At 35.2% G+C, this 15,578-nt stretch overlaps 1 protein-coding gene across 1 annotated transcript; it reads right to left on the reverse strand.

The window, feature by feature from the left end:
• Window positions 1–752: 752 nt before the first annotated feature.
• Window positions 753–15,578, reverse strand: LOC139117565 (CKLF-like MARVEL transmembrane domain-containing protein 4). Its single transcript, XM_070680794.1, has 4 exons — window positions 15,234–15,578; window positions 7,240–7,416; window positions 5,850–5,948; window positions 753–5,228 (listed from the first exon to the last, which is right to left on the reverse strand). The coding sequence occupies exons 1-4, from the start codon at window positions 15,348–15,350 to the stop codon at window positions 5,058–5,060; spliced, it is 564 nt and encodes a 187-aa protein (XP_070536895.1). The 5' UTR covers window positions 15,351–15,578; the 3' UTR covers window positions 753–5,057.

Genomic DNA, 15,578 nt, shown 5'->3' on the forward strand with positions numbered 1-15,578 from the left:
CTGAGGCTGATGGATACGTCCCCAAATATGGCAAGTTTTAAAATCAGGCTAGCAGTGCCCTCAAATATGCTAAGTTTTAAGACCAGGCTGCCCTCCCCCCCCCCCCCCCCCCCCCAGTATGCTAAGTTTTAAGATCAGGCTGTACCCTAATATGCTAAGTTTTAAGACCAGGCTGTCCCTAAATATGCTAAGTTTTAAGACCAGGCTGTCCCCAAATATGCTAAGTTTTAAGACCAGGCTGTACCCAAATATGCTAAGTTTTAGGACCAGGCTGTACCCATAAAATATGCTAAGTTTTAAGACAGGGCTGTACCCAAAGGGAATATGCTAAGTATAACAGTTCAGGATTTTGGATAATTGTTTTAGCTATAACTTTGGATATTTTCTTGTTTTTGCTCCAGAAAACAAATACATTTTCTATGTCTATTTCCCATAGAATGTTGCAATAAGAAATACTGATAAACACTGACAGAACACTAACTGTACATTGTTCAATGTTATTGTTAGTCAAGAGAACAATACAATAAATAACATTGGACATTACAGGTTAAATACATGTACCGGTACCAGAAATTACATCAAAAGTTATGGGGACTCTCCTAATATACGGTCTACACTTTGACCCTTGAATAAAATGTCTTTGCCTATTGCATGGTGTGTCTTCAAGTGTGGTCAGACTTTCTATTCAAGAGGAGCCCTCCTAGTTAGATTTTATCCTGTATTCATAACATATAACATAACACTAAACAGGGTTTTATATATTAGATTTTTATTACACTACATTTAGAATGAATAACATAACACTACAAGCATACACCAAAAAAGACAATAAGCCTCTGTGGATTACTACCTTGTCCAGGTTAATAATTAAACTAAATGTTTAACAGTATACAGAGCCTCTGCATGCAAAATAAAACAATAAATTCTAACAATATCAAGCATTTATTATCATATCTTTCCTTCTTATTAATCCCCAATGGAGCTTGATATAAAAGAAACAATTTCACTCGTTGCTAAATGAAGTTAATTTATTTTTATTCGTAGACAAATATATACTGCAAACCTTAAAATGTTCACAAATGATAATTTTTCATCACTTTCATGAGGACACTAAAATAACTAAAATAAATGATAATGAACTAATTGTAGGACAATGAATCACCATAATCATCATGGTAGAGCACTGCAATGGTGAGCTATTCATTTCACAATCTGACATTATCGCATGATCTCACAAAAACCTGCAACACTGTTGACAGACTCTGTAAAAACAAGGGTTAGTAAGATTTAACACAAGTATTTAGATTATGTCAAGCCCAGTCTGATAAAATTTGATTTCTCTCAAGTAAATGGTAGCTCCATGTGGAGAGGTTGCTGAACCAATGCAACATTTTCACAATGATAGAAGTGCACAAAACATGGGGATTTATACTTTTAAACAGTAAAATTGTGAGGAACTGGTTAAATGAAGTCAACATATTATTATCACTATTTATAGAAATCTGTCTATCTACAACATCACATAACGGCCCTACTTTGAAGAACCTCATACATCACAACATTTAGTAGTGATAGTGGTCAAATAATTGCTGGCCAGGATACCTTGAAAAAAATACACGTTTATGATGTATATACAATGTATTTTAATGAAACTTCTATCAAAGTGTGACCTCAAATTCTGGCAAGAACAGGGATGTCTTGATCAGCAGTAAGTGAAGTCATTTCTCCAATTGAAGATCTTTTACAAGGACAAATTTGCATACTACAAAGCTATGGAAATATCCTAGATGATAAACATGTGACTTAGGGGAAGTTTCATGTGTAGCCATCACAGTAACACATTTGTGCTGTTTACTCAGTTTCATTTGTAGGAACTAAAATTTTCAAGATTGGTGCCAGAAGATACAATATATGAGAATGTGAATGGAGAAATACCATCTTGCTTTGATACATGTATGGTAGAAGGGAAAACATGAAAATACATTGTTATGTAATGATTCTGCTGCAAAAATTGCAACATTTTTCATTGAAAAAATTTCAGGTTTACAGTAATATTTGAAGTAATGAAAAGTATCTAATTACTTGGTTATCCAATCAAATTTACTGTGAATCCACACATAAAATTTCAAAAGTAAAAATTATAAAGTTGCAAAATTTGAAAATACTTAGTGAAATATTACCAGAAGTTGTAATGTAGAAAAAAATACCTTTTTCCTGAAATGATGCATCTGATCTAACCTTCTGTTACTTGACAATAAGTTGTCAAGGATGTTTATCATGTAAGAAAAGTGCAGCCAGTCAACAGCCTCTACAGCGTTATAAATATCACCATTCAGCAAAATCTTTGGCCAGTTTAAAAATTAATCACTATATGCATACAAGCAAAACATAGTACTTGGTTCGTTTTGACAAGAAATACCACTGACAATCATGATGTTTGCAACATATTATATATGTAACTCTGCACAAAATGACTTCATTCTTGCCAACATGATTTTATGGTGTTCAAATCATAAATGTTAAATCACTGAATCAGTAAGTAGACTTTTTGCCACCTGACAGTAATTTGACTGTGCACCTGGCAACTTTGAAAGAAAATGATCAAGATATATGTGTTTGGAAAATAGCTCTTTAGGGAGATGCAAAGAGGTCCAATCTTTTTGAGTTCCTTAAAGACTGAATTCATAAAGTCAGTCTCAAGATGGATTTGTAAACTGTCATGGGAAATACATGCTTACACACTTTTGAGCAATTGCCTGTTTTAATTTTATGTAAACAATTTACATTGATGAATATAGCTGTATAATGTATTTTAAAACAACTGTTGATGAAAACTACATCCACAGACATTGGAGTGCATAGAAATAATTGCTAAATCAGACTGCAGAACTTAGAGCAGCTGTGGAATTCTCTAGTCTCCTGAATGTTTAGATTATTATTAGTGCCCAGAGTTTTGTCTTGCTCACATGAAATATAGAGGGTCTTGTAATTCTGACTTTGCCATACTTTGAAGAAAACTTGGTGAGAACATCCAAGGGTATGCAAATACAATGTAACACTTTCCAGTAATCTGAGTCATTTCACATAGGTTTTTGCCAAAAATTGATAAAACACCATCAAATACACAAAATACTTTAAACTAATTTGAAGAAAAAATCCTCTACACTCTTCTGAATGTGGCATGTTTGAAAGAAAGACAATTTCCAGTAAGCCTTGTGTGTACATTTGAATGAAGTAAATACAGTAGGAAACATACATGTCTAACTTTCTTAGTTGTCTGATTGGAGATTAAATATCTATAGATATGATCATAATCTAAAAATTAATTTCAATAATTTTTAGGATCAAAGACTTTTGCTAACATTTTTTGCCAATGCGTTTGATACTGTTGTTGTATAATGCAGATTGTAAGCATTTTACAATATTTTGCAGCATGATGACTTAAAGGCATACAGTCACCTGCAATCTAAATATGCCCATATATGGTATTCAAAATGCCCATGTGCGGGCGCTGTTTTTAAAAAGCAGCCACTCGCTTAAAATCTGTGATTGGTTAGATTTTCTCTTTCCATGGTTACTGTGGCAAAATTGGAACAGGTGACAGTATACCTTTAATATTAACATTATTAGTTTGGTGAAGTATGATACTATGACAAGTTCTTTTACCTGTGAATTCTGTAAAGATTAAATTAACAATGAAAACTTTGAAACAATAATTGATATCTTCACTAAATGTATACAGTGTGATATTCTATGTATTTCCATATAATATTACATTTTAATGTTATTGACAGTTAAATCCATAATGATTAAAAAAAATAGTTGCATGATCTTGAAAGCTACTTCTTCAAATCTTTTCATCAAAGTATCTAAGAAAGATGCCTGCCTTAGAATGTGAGTTGTAGCATTGATTTTTGTATGATAGATTAAAACCTGACAAGTTTGAGTCATCTTAATACGTTAAGGCATTCCAAAATACCATTCACTTTCTTTCACATACACAAGGCAGTAACAAAACTGGTTTCAATTCTCCTTTAAATAAACTTTGCAGCTGCTAGGGCAAGGCACCTCATCTGCAGCACAGTACGAAAAGTAAAGCTTCTGTTCCTCAGCTTGTTCATTCTACACCTGTACATTTTCTTTCCGGAGTCCTTCAAATGATCTCCTTGCATAACTTTGTTCTAATTTACAGACTATAGACATTGCTGTCTTTGTGATGACAATACATACCTGACGATACTTGCTACACAATTTGTTTACGAAATGTAGTGCATAAATATCTGTCATTTTGGGTAATTATACCCCTTGTGATAGTGAGCCCTCTAGTGGCAGGTTTAGTGCTAGGGTTTGCCATTCTGACTGTTTCAATTGAGCAGTGCACTCATCGCATCCTGTTTTTCCTGTCATTTCTTTTCATACAGACAGTACAGTGTGTTTATAAAATGTAGAATTGTCAAAACTGATATTGCCACCTGATGTTAGAAATACTTCTGTCTGCTGACACCCTTCTTTATACTGGTCATTAATTTATACTTGTTACAGCTTAAAATATGTGAAAAACAAATTATTTCTGGTGAACATTGTCATGCTTCTAAACCAGTGCATCTTGGTATGTAAAGATGATTTGGGGATGAAGAAAATAAAATGGATCACTTCACAAGGTGTTTGACTGATGCTGTGATATTGTAAGTATTGTCTGAACAGCAATAAACAAAAGGTAAACCATAGCATATCTATATCTTTACAGAGAAGTTAGTAAAGAATTGGAATGACTGATATGGTAACAGTAAATAAAGCAAACAAACAAACAAACAAAAAGACCAGTAGTTGCTGAATATTTGGAAAAAACTTTCTACAAGAAGAAAAACGTTTTTTCATTTTTTGACCAAATCAATCTTTTTTGTTTTGAATGGTGAAGGAGATCCTTTATTTGCAACTTATCTGTTCTAATTGTTGTGTTTTTGGAAAAATAGAGCATACAGTTTCCCTTTTGATGAAATTAGCTGCAATTTTACTTCCCAGTACTTGCCAAGTAGCTGACTTTTACAAGTTTGTTTCTATGGATCATAAGCAGGAGGTGGCTCTTGCTTGGTTTCTGTGACAGTGTGAGAAGTAGTGTGGGCTTCAACAGGTGCACCGCCCTCTGGACTACGGACACCACCTCTCCAATCACGGAAAAGGAAGAATGCTTCAATTCCATACACGATTAGAGCAAAGAATCCAAATACCTGGGAGAAGAAAAAATTTAATATGTTATTGAAGTTTAATCGCAAATATTTTATTTGAAAAGGCATCACAACCCAGTCTAATGATTAAATGATGGTGAGTATGAGATCTCTGTGAGGTGGACTCACTACCGCACAACAATATTTTCAACTTTTTCATTTTAGTAAACTGTAATCTGATACAGTGTTCTGGTGACAATATTTGAAAATCACTATTGATCATAGGAGTAAAATGACCTAATGATTATGAAAACTAACACTATATACTTCATGTTTTGAACACCCTGAAAAAAATAGAAGCCTATCGCAGGTACTAAGTTGGTTTCTCAAAATAGTTACTCGTACAAAATCCCCCAAAATGGGCTGTGTTTGCATTATGTGCATGTCGCACATCAACCATTATACTGACTCATAAACATACATCATTCTTACACAGAAAACATTACAATGGTATTGTGATGATCAAATTGTTTCATAGTCCAGTGTGAATTGGGTTATAAATTTGGTGTTTTTAACAAATGCTATGAAATATATCTCGTTGAAAGGTACACATGTTTATATGACAATATGTACAAGTATTGAGACATTCTACAAAATATGAGATATGTAGCGCAAATAACTTACAGCAGCTGCTTCGTGTGCAGCATAACCATATGAATATGCAGCAACGCAAGACGAAGAAATGAGGTAAAACACACATGCTCCACAACAATAGAAGAATTCCTGCAAATGAGAGTTCAAATCAATATCTGTCAATCAAACCATACATAGAGTATCACTGAATATTTTTCACTTTCACTTTTGTGTTATTGTAGAAACGGGTGATCTAATGAAAGATAACACATCTCATCTCAATAAGAAACAAGTCATTGTAAATGACACAGTCCCAATCTGTAATTTACGTGATTGATTAGCTCTAACTGACATCAAAATAATTGGTAGATATGGAAATGTATGGAAATAATGACACCTCTTTTTCTTAAATGGTGAGTGACAGCAGACCTTACTTCAAATCATGACAGCAATTTGGTGGTTTTACCAGATTACAAATAAAGACTAAACCCTTTGCTCAATGATTACACTTTGGCTAATCAAGTTCATCCAAGAGAATGTCTAGATATACATATGCAGAAAACTTCTGGATAGCAATTTTACTGATTAATTAATTAAGAATATTGCTGAGTTGCTAGCTCCTGTGTTGCCGGAAGCTTTACCTACAGAATGAACACACTAACTCTTTAAAGAACATGTATATTTCAGATGTCAGGCCTAAAACCATGCTACAACAAAACTGTCTTTTCCAGCACAAATAATTATTGATAAATATTCCTTATAAGAGCACCTGCCAAAAATTACTGATGAGAATCAATAGTATTGATTTCGGTCAGATTCTGTCATCATGATGGTGATAAACGTTAAACAACCTAAGGAAGTTATTAAATCTAATCATTTCCCTATAAACTTTGTTTCCCCTTTTTTTACATGTGTATATGGCATTGCATGTGCTCTTGTCACAATTGCAATTCAACACCACTGCTTGATGGAAAAGCCGACATGAGTAACAGCATGCCAGTGAGCTGCATGGTCTCAAGGAATAAGTTTCAGAAAAAAAAATGTTTCATGACTTTGTCATAAGTATTTATGGACTATTTGAAGCCTATGAGTCGGGATCGGTTACTTGTTTTGGGGGTGAAAAAAATTGAAAAGGAAAACTTGGACAAATACCAGTAGGTTTTGTGATGATGTAGTTTTGAAACAAAGTTGAATGGGATAAAGTGGTTTAAGAGTAAAATTGACTGTGAACCAATCAACCAAAAGTTGTTTATGAAAAGCACCTGTGCAGCTCTGAACAAGATGGTTTAACCAAAGACAGTAGAGGAGGAAGCTTCTGTTGAAGGGGGATGGTTTAATGGAAAACCAACATTGTTTATCATGTTCTCACTATACTAAATGTGTATGTATGTGCACATGTCATTACTGGTACATAGGAACTCAATGAACTTAAAGTACTTACGATTAGAATCCAAGGTAATGGTATTCTCAAGATTAACTTGGTCATATATAAGACAATCAAGATTAGAGTACTCCAGAAACAAAACATGGTAACAAATTGATGAAATCTGTATGCTGAATAATGGTTAGTCCACCACTTTGCTGCTGTTATACAGATGAATGCAATCAGAGAAATAACCTGAGAAAAAAAGGATAAATATTAATTCCTGTCATGAATATAACAATAATGGAATTTGCTGTCAATGATTTCAAAGATAATGATGTATGTGCCACTCACTCTGGAACCTCTTTGCAGTTTTGGAACATGAAAACCTATGGCTGGCATTGTGCTTTGATTTTTGGACATCGTTGGCTGGAGGCCTAACAGTGTCAAATGTCGCAACAGTGACAATGTCCATGTGTCTATTTCTCCATGTGTCTATTTGTCTGTCTTTGCACATCCATTTGTCCACAGACAGATTTTGTTCAAGTCATGTATTTGCCAGAATATCATGCAATTTGGTACATAGCATCATCATTGGAAGATCTAGATATGATTAGATTTTTGTGGATATAGTCTGCATAATTAATGTGCAATAGGCCTTATCTCAAGAACTGCTGTTTTAAGATTTAGTACTCTAAAATTTGGTGGGCGCTGCTTACCGACAAGAAGTTCATTTGCATATGTAACAAATAATTCTATATTATACATTGATCAAACTTAAATGCACTAAAAGTCATTGCACATCTCAGGTATATTGGTCATTCTTAGGTCTAGTAAAAATGCTGAAACTTGATGAGCATGACATACTGATTATTTGCTTATTTGCATTGTTAACTCATTTGCATATGAATATAATTAAGTGATGTGTCAAAGCTGAATATACTGAAATTTATCATACCTCCTAGGTTCATATTTAAGTTTTGATATGGTGAAAATTTTTTGATCTCATATACGTTACACTCATTATTAGTTCATTTGCATATTTAATTAGATTCTGTAATTAGTCCATATATCAAAACTGAATGAACTAAACTTGATCCAACTTCTGAGGTATATTGGTTATACCTACGTTTATTTATGCTCAAAGTTTATGAGTGTGGCATTCATTGAATATTTTCAACTAGGCCATATATCAAAGCTAGATCCAACAAAACTGATCAGACTTTTGGGGTATTGATCACACTTACTTTTAATTATCCTGACAGATTTGTCAGTGTGACAGTTAGCTCCTTTGTATATTTAATGAATTTCCTTGATTAGGCCAAATATCAAAGCTGAATGTACTGAATTTGAACAGGTACAACCTTAAAGGCCTGTGTCGGTACAAGATTGTCTAATCAGAAAATTTACCCACCAGATTACTATTTCACACCTCCATAATCCTCTTACAGACTAGATTAAAGGTGATCCCAGTAAACAAAGGTGATCCCAGTAAACAGTGTGTGAAATTAACTTAAAATGCATGCTGGTCCAAAGGACCAATAGCAAAGGGAATCTGCTGGTCCTTCTTGATGTATGTTGGTCCAACAGAAAACTAACAAAAAGCCCTTCAAAAATGTACTTTCAATTGAAAAGAGCTGATAACGGTACATTATCAATCTCTCCCTCTCTGGTGTTGTTATATAATATTGATACAAATAAATGAACAAATATATATTTTAAAATTTAATCTTTTTTTGCTCAATAATATATGCCATGACTACAGGTAGGTATCACCAAGAACCAGATCTCTATGGAAAAAGGTTTTATAGTTCATTCCAAATTAACATGGGAAAAAGTCTTTCAGTTTTCATCCCAAATTAATATGAAAAAATTCTTTCAGTCCTCATTTTCAATTAACATGGGAAATAATTCCAGTTTTCATTTCAAATAAACATGGGAAAAGTCTTTCAGTTTTCATCTCATATCTCTACTACATGGGAACAAGTCTCAGTATTATATTGCGGTTCTTATCGTGTTCCACTGCGATTTTATGAACCTCTGACTAACTGTACGTGTGAGACTAAATTCGAGAGTCTAAAGTTGTCAGTACCAACCACAAACGGACCCTTAGAATAAGCTGAGAAAGCAGATTTACAAGATATGCCGCTACCTTATGGGCAGAGCGATCACCGTATGTAGTGCTCGTCGGCATGGCATGCAGTACATACATCTTCGACTTATCAAGTAACAACCAGTCGCGGAACTCATTCTGCCATGCATGCCGAAAAGATCGCGGTTTTTTTCTTTCTGGATTAGGCAAAAAAAATCAATAATAAATTGTGCTGCACCGATATCGTGGCTTTTAAAAAAAGATAGGTAGGTCGACGAGGATTTTTTTTCAAAATATTTTTATTTTCAAATATGCACTTTTTCAGGGGTTCGGGGCGATCAAACATGACTACAACATTTCCAGAAAACGTATCATACATATAAAAGGAATAAAAACGTAAGAGACATCCTCGTTCAAGCAATCTCAAACGCCAAGTAACGAACACTCGATTTGCGGGTTTTTCCTTTGGTTTTTTTTTAATTCCGTGTTTACGTAATTATAAAAAGTTTAGGGTCGGCGGGCACAAAATAGGGTAGGTTGGGTTATCTGAACAGCACAATTTTTTTCTTTGGCATCGTATTCCCTTCTTGCCTGTTGCTTCTCCTTGTCGTTTGTTTTTGTATTCTTCTTTTGGGGCTCACACCACATATTGGTAGAGCAATTAGAACAGCATAGTCAGGTCGCGCACGTGTGACAGCAGACTTGCAAGACCTATGACCTTCTAACAAACTTTGTTAGTATCAAAAATTGTGATTGTTCAAATAATAGCCTGCATGTGAAATCGGCCAATAGCGTGCGTTATTTTAAAACGTTTTAGCTATAGTGGCTGTCGTTCTCTGTCCGAAGAGTTGGTAATTCGTTATTGTACTGCAGTAGCAAAACTAGGAAAAACAACTCATGCAAGCGGAGCTGGATCAGACCAACAAATAGTTGGATATATAGCCAAACAAATTCGATTTCAAAATTATTATGTGAATTTTGCGCTGGTCCGAAGGACCAGTGGTCTGGAAAAACTGCTGGTCCGTCGGGATTCTGTTGGTCTCGGACCAGCGGACCAGCGTTAATTTCGCACGGTGATCCCAGTAAACAGTGCCTTGAAGGAATGACCTGTGTTTACCTCAAACATTGATGATAGCATTGACAAATTTGTACGGGGATCTGTATTTTGATTATCAATGTTTCTATACCTGTTTCTAATGCTTTCCCATTGGTACATCAATTGTGTCCACCTCAGTCTTACTTTGATTTGTTAAAGGTAGGAAACTCCATCCCAGAGATTGAGTTTGTTTTTTTACTTTGTAAGAGGATTATGAAGGTGTCATAGCTTTTAATTTTCCATTGAAATTGTAATTTCCTTGCAAGACAAACTGACGCCCGACCCATGCCTGTAAAGCAATAAAACTGCTTGTTTTGGTTGTGATAGGACTAAAAATGAGCAATACTATGTCACGTGTTAGAGCCCAGAATGAGAAATACTACCGTATATTACTTGAGTCATAGAGCTCAAAATGAGAAATACTGTGTCACTTGTCTCCAAATGTGACTAATTTCAGGTGAAACCACATTGTGTACATACAACCAATGTCCAGAAGAGTGAACGAACGTAAAGTTGGCGTCATCCTCATCCTCATCCTCAGCCTCAGGTGACCTTTCTAGCTGACGTTGAAAATGACGCTACACAGCGTCAGCTTCAGTGTTGTATCCGAAGATTGCCAAAGTTATGCTAACCGATGACGGATAAATGATAAAATTTGCCCATAACTTAAGAAAATAACAGCTCCATTCTTTCTCAACTTTCCTTTGAATCATTAAACTGGCTCGCGGGTAATATTTTATCGTTAGAATATTTCATATAGACTAGTTTTGGAAATATTCGTAAATTTTCAGTCCATGGATCCATGGATGTGTTTGTTGGTATCCTCTCAACTCTTGTGTTGAGATTTTCCAAAATTGGTGCAAAAAAGGTATACATGGTTCGAAATGTGTTAAAATTGCCACCATGAGAGGCGATATGAAAGCCCTAATTATTCAGAGAACATAAAAAACTATTAATTTGTGTAACTATGACATGAGGCCTGAAAAGTCAACGTATTAAAGATACAACCTTTGAACTTTAAGGGCTAAGATTAGTATATATTAAAGAATGTTGCGTTGCAACTACATCGTGAGAAACGGATATTAAGAGGAGAGGTTACTTAATATAATGAAATACAAACCCCACTGTGTTTTGATTAACATTTACAGTGATATGAAACTTGGAGCATATTTTTAAAGTCGTTTTTACACCTATCATTCCATCAGACGCATTCGGGAATAATCGGATCTGACGCCGGTGAAGCTGACGCTGTAGCATCATCCTCATCCTCATTTTCACGTGACCCCTGAGGCCGAGGATGAGGATGAGTATGACGCCAACTTTACCCTCGTGAAGAGTGAACCCTGTGCCATATAAATGAGGTAACTCCAATGGTATTCATAGCCACTTTCTAGAGGGACAATCAATTAATTGACTTCAAGGGGACATGAATAACATAGTTTTTCTGGGACAGAATAGTTTCACAGTCAAATGAGCAGTTTATGGCATAGATGGAAAATCAAAGCTTGAGGACAGACATAGGTTTTGGGATACTGACTTTGCACAGAGATTCTAGACTCATATACTGACTGCATTAACTCTATGCTGACATTGCTAAAACAATTATAATACAATGTAGAATCTATGATTTGACAAGTTTGGCTGAAAGTTACATTCTTTTGGTGTTAAAACTTCAGACTTAAACTAAAAAGCTGTGAACAAAAAATCAATCTTGTTTGCGGAAGTTCACAAAAAATTAACAGACAATGGACAAACATACTACAATCTGGTACCTTTTTGAGATTAATTATCTACCAAATATCAAAGCAATTTGGTATTCATTGGTTACTAATTCTGACAAGAGAAACGAGTGTAGGGGACATAAATAGTATCTTGCATAATCAGTGGAGTAATTACTAATACTAATAGAGTCACAGATAGAGTAAATACATGTAATAAGCAGAAAACCCTAGCTTTCAGTTTATATCCCAATACTCCTACCCTGTACCCTGATTTTAAAAATTCTGACCAATTTTGTATATTTTTACTTGATTGGATGGACTTGACATTGTTCTGTTCACTTTGAAAATGAACATGTCAGTACAATTAAGTCACATCTATAAACCTGGACACAAAGTTAGGGACTGGTCAGTTTCTTCAGCCTGGGGGAGGGTGGTGGATTCATGGGGGGGTGTCACCCTGTTTTCGACTTTGGTGATAGGGGGGGTCACCATGTTTTTGAAATGCCCAATAGGGGGGGGGGGGTCAGTGCGTTTTTGAATTTTGACACAGGCTCATCATTGCCTAAAATGCTATTGTCAGCCACAAATTTCATCATTCAGTTGTATTTTTCGGCGCGCCCTTGGGGCGCGTAACTTTAATAATCAGTCATATTTTTCAGCACGCCCACTTTAACATATCAAGCATACATACATCAGAGATATCTGTATGTTCAATATTTTTCAGCGTGCTCTTCAAGCTCATTACTTTAATATATCAGACATTTTTAAGCATGTCCTTCAGGTGCATGACTTTAATATACAAGGCATATATATCAGAGATATCAAGATGTTGCATATTTTTCGGCGCGCCTTTCGGGCGCCATACTTTAATAAATCAGAGATATCTTGATGATTGCTAAGTGAAAGTGTACCATTATGAAATCTGCATTTCATATGAAAAGGATGACAAATTCCTGATACTTTTCTGTTCTCTCTATGAGAATTCAGTATGAGAAAGCAACATGCACAAATATTTCACAATATATATTTGATACAGTGACTTATGTTAGAGATAGAAAAATGACAAGATATCTTTCCTTCTCATTGATGAAATTATTTCCTTTGTGTCACAGGTTTTCTGTAGAAAGATGCTTTTTTATGAACAAAATAACAGTTAAAAAGGGCAGTTTTTGTCATTATTAGCTGTGCTTTTATGGTTTCAATGCTACAAGAAAAGGTCCTCTCAGACACTGTACACATCAGATTTGGCTAAAAACCTCTCTATGGCTCCTCAGGAGATTTTTTGGATGGTTGGCAAATCTTAACACCCATCAAAGTTTTTAATTCACTGCTTTTTCCTCTTTGATATTAATTATTGACATCCATTTCTGTACAACAGTTCAGGACATCTGGTTAAGCATAGAAAGTGTGAAATACATTCACAGCTCATTCAAATACAGCTCATTCAAAATATACTGTATTCAAACTTTAAGATTGACACTTTGAAATTTCTATCTTACAACTGACATGTCAACAATTTCATTAAAACATAGAATGACTATTTAAAATATATATATATGTAAAATGTAAAATATAATATATATATATATATATATATATATATATATATATATATAAAATTTATGTCCACCTTTTGTTTCACCTATGTCGCCCCCGGGGGGGGGGGGGGAGGGGTCACCTTGTTTTCGTCATTTGGAATAGGGGTGGTCACCCTGTTTTCAAAATTTGGAATGGGGGGGGGGGGGGGTTCAGCCACTTTTTGACGTCGGCAAAAAATAATCCACCAGCCCCAAGGCAGAAGAAACTGACCAGTCCCTTATTGCCACTTTTGACCAACCCCCCCAAAAAATTGTCAGAGCTATAGATTTCAAAATACATCAAAAGTGTTCCAATAAAACAAGATTTCAAGAAACTGAAAACAACAAACAAAGATTATTGCAATATCACTTTGTCGGGTATAGTATTACATTATCAAGCGTACGGGAAGTTTTATAGAGTTATTTTTAGAACACCAATGATTATGTAAATTGTTCTTCAATGTGGCTATGGGGTTCTTTATAATTTGGCACAACAAATTCATTGACTTGAACATCACATTGTTACATGGTTTGTTCAAATATGAAAGAAATAGGGGTATAACAGCACAGTGTTACTGATATTGATGAATCTGTGACAATGACAACCATCCATTGAAACAAGACAATATGAAAGCAATTTGAAAAAATTGGCAAATGATGGACATGATGTAATGGGTTACCACATATTTGATTGGTTGGTATATGTACTACAAACAGCATGCATGTTGTTTATGGTTACTGGAAGTTTTAATAGAGGACTGAGTTCATTTCACTAAATGCAAATATTCTTGGTACTGAGTATTCACCATTGTTTGGAGTACTGTATGATGAAAACATAGATTAATATTTTATTAAGTTAAAAACAGAAGTTTTATAATAAATACTATTGCCAGAAGGAACATTAGTCAAAAATATAAGCTTATTTGAACTTTAACAGTAAAACCATAGGTGTGGCACGTTTCTCTCACATACTTCTCGAAAATTGAAATAGCCAACTTAGTCTTGATTAACAAATGTGTGTATAATACACAGGTATATGCAGACACGCTAAAACTCTGGATTCACATCCACTGTTCAATTTTCGAACAAAAGATCTGGTCAAAGCATTACATTATGCTACCGACAGTGAAAGACACACAGTCACTCGTGGCTAAGTACAAGGCGGACGGCTGCGGCCCATCTATCATAGGAAATCGGTCAGAGGATACGTCTGTCTACCCGGACCTAAACCACAAAACGACTGTGAATTGCAACATAAAAACAGACGGCATCACAGATCGAAACCACAACTGACTTGCTGTATGTTAGGGTCTTGGCGTACATTTCGGTTTCAATAATTTCGTTATACGTACAACAACGCTGTCATTCCATAAATCACTATGCTAGCTACTGTGAACTTGAACTTGTGTAAACAATCGGATGACGAAGCAAGGGGCGTGGCCGTAAAATAATACGATAAAATGACATTTTTATAGCGGGCACGATACAAGCGTACAACAATGTGGATCAAAAATGTCGGTCTCGGATAGAATTGCGTGATAAAACGACAATCACTCCACCTAAAGACTGTAGGTTTCCTAACTTACGCATTGGACGATTTTTAGAATTCCTCGAACTGTCCTGACATACAACACATCACAAGTTATGCTGGGTTGAATTCGAGTAGAGCTGGTCGTTGTGACAGTAGTTGTGGTAGTCTCCATTTTGCTTAAGACAGCCTCCTGCTTCTTCTGCCCCAAGCCTGCTTTGTCTGTAAAAAATCAACGATTATCTAGCTGTTCAAACCCTGGTGTCTCGCTTAATTTTCGGTCGCGTTTAAAATATGTCGAAATAGCACAGTATTCCTTTCATAAACATTCAGAGCTAGGCGCAAGGGGTCACAAGTTACACTCACTGACGTCACGTTACCGGGTTAAAAGAGGGTGAAAGTC

The sequence above is a fragment of the Ptychodera flava genome, chromosome 18 (genome assembly GCF_041260155.1).
Source record: "Ptychodera flava strain L36383 chromosome 18, AS_Pfla_20210202, whole genome shotgun sequence".
Taxonomy (NCBI): domain Eukaryota; kingdom Metazoa; phylum Hemichordata; class Enteropneusta; family Ptychoderidae; genus Ptychodera; species Ptychodera flava.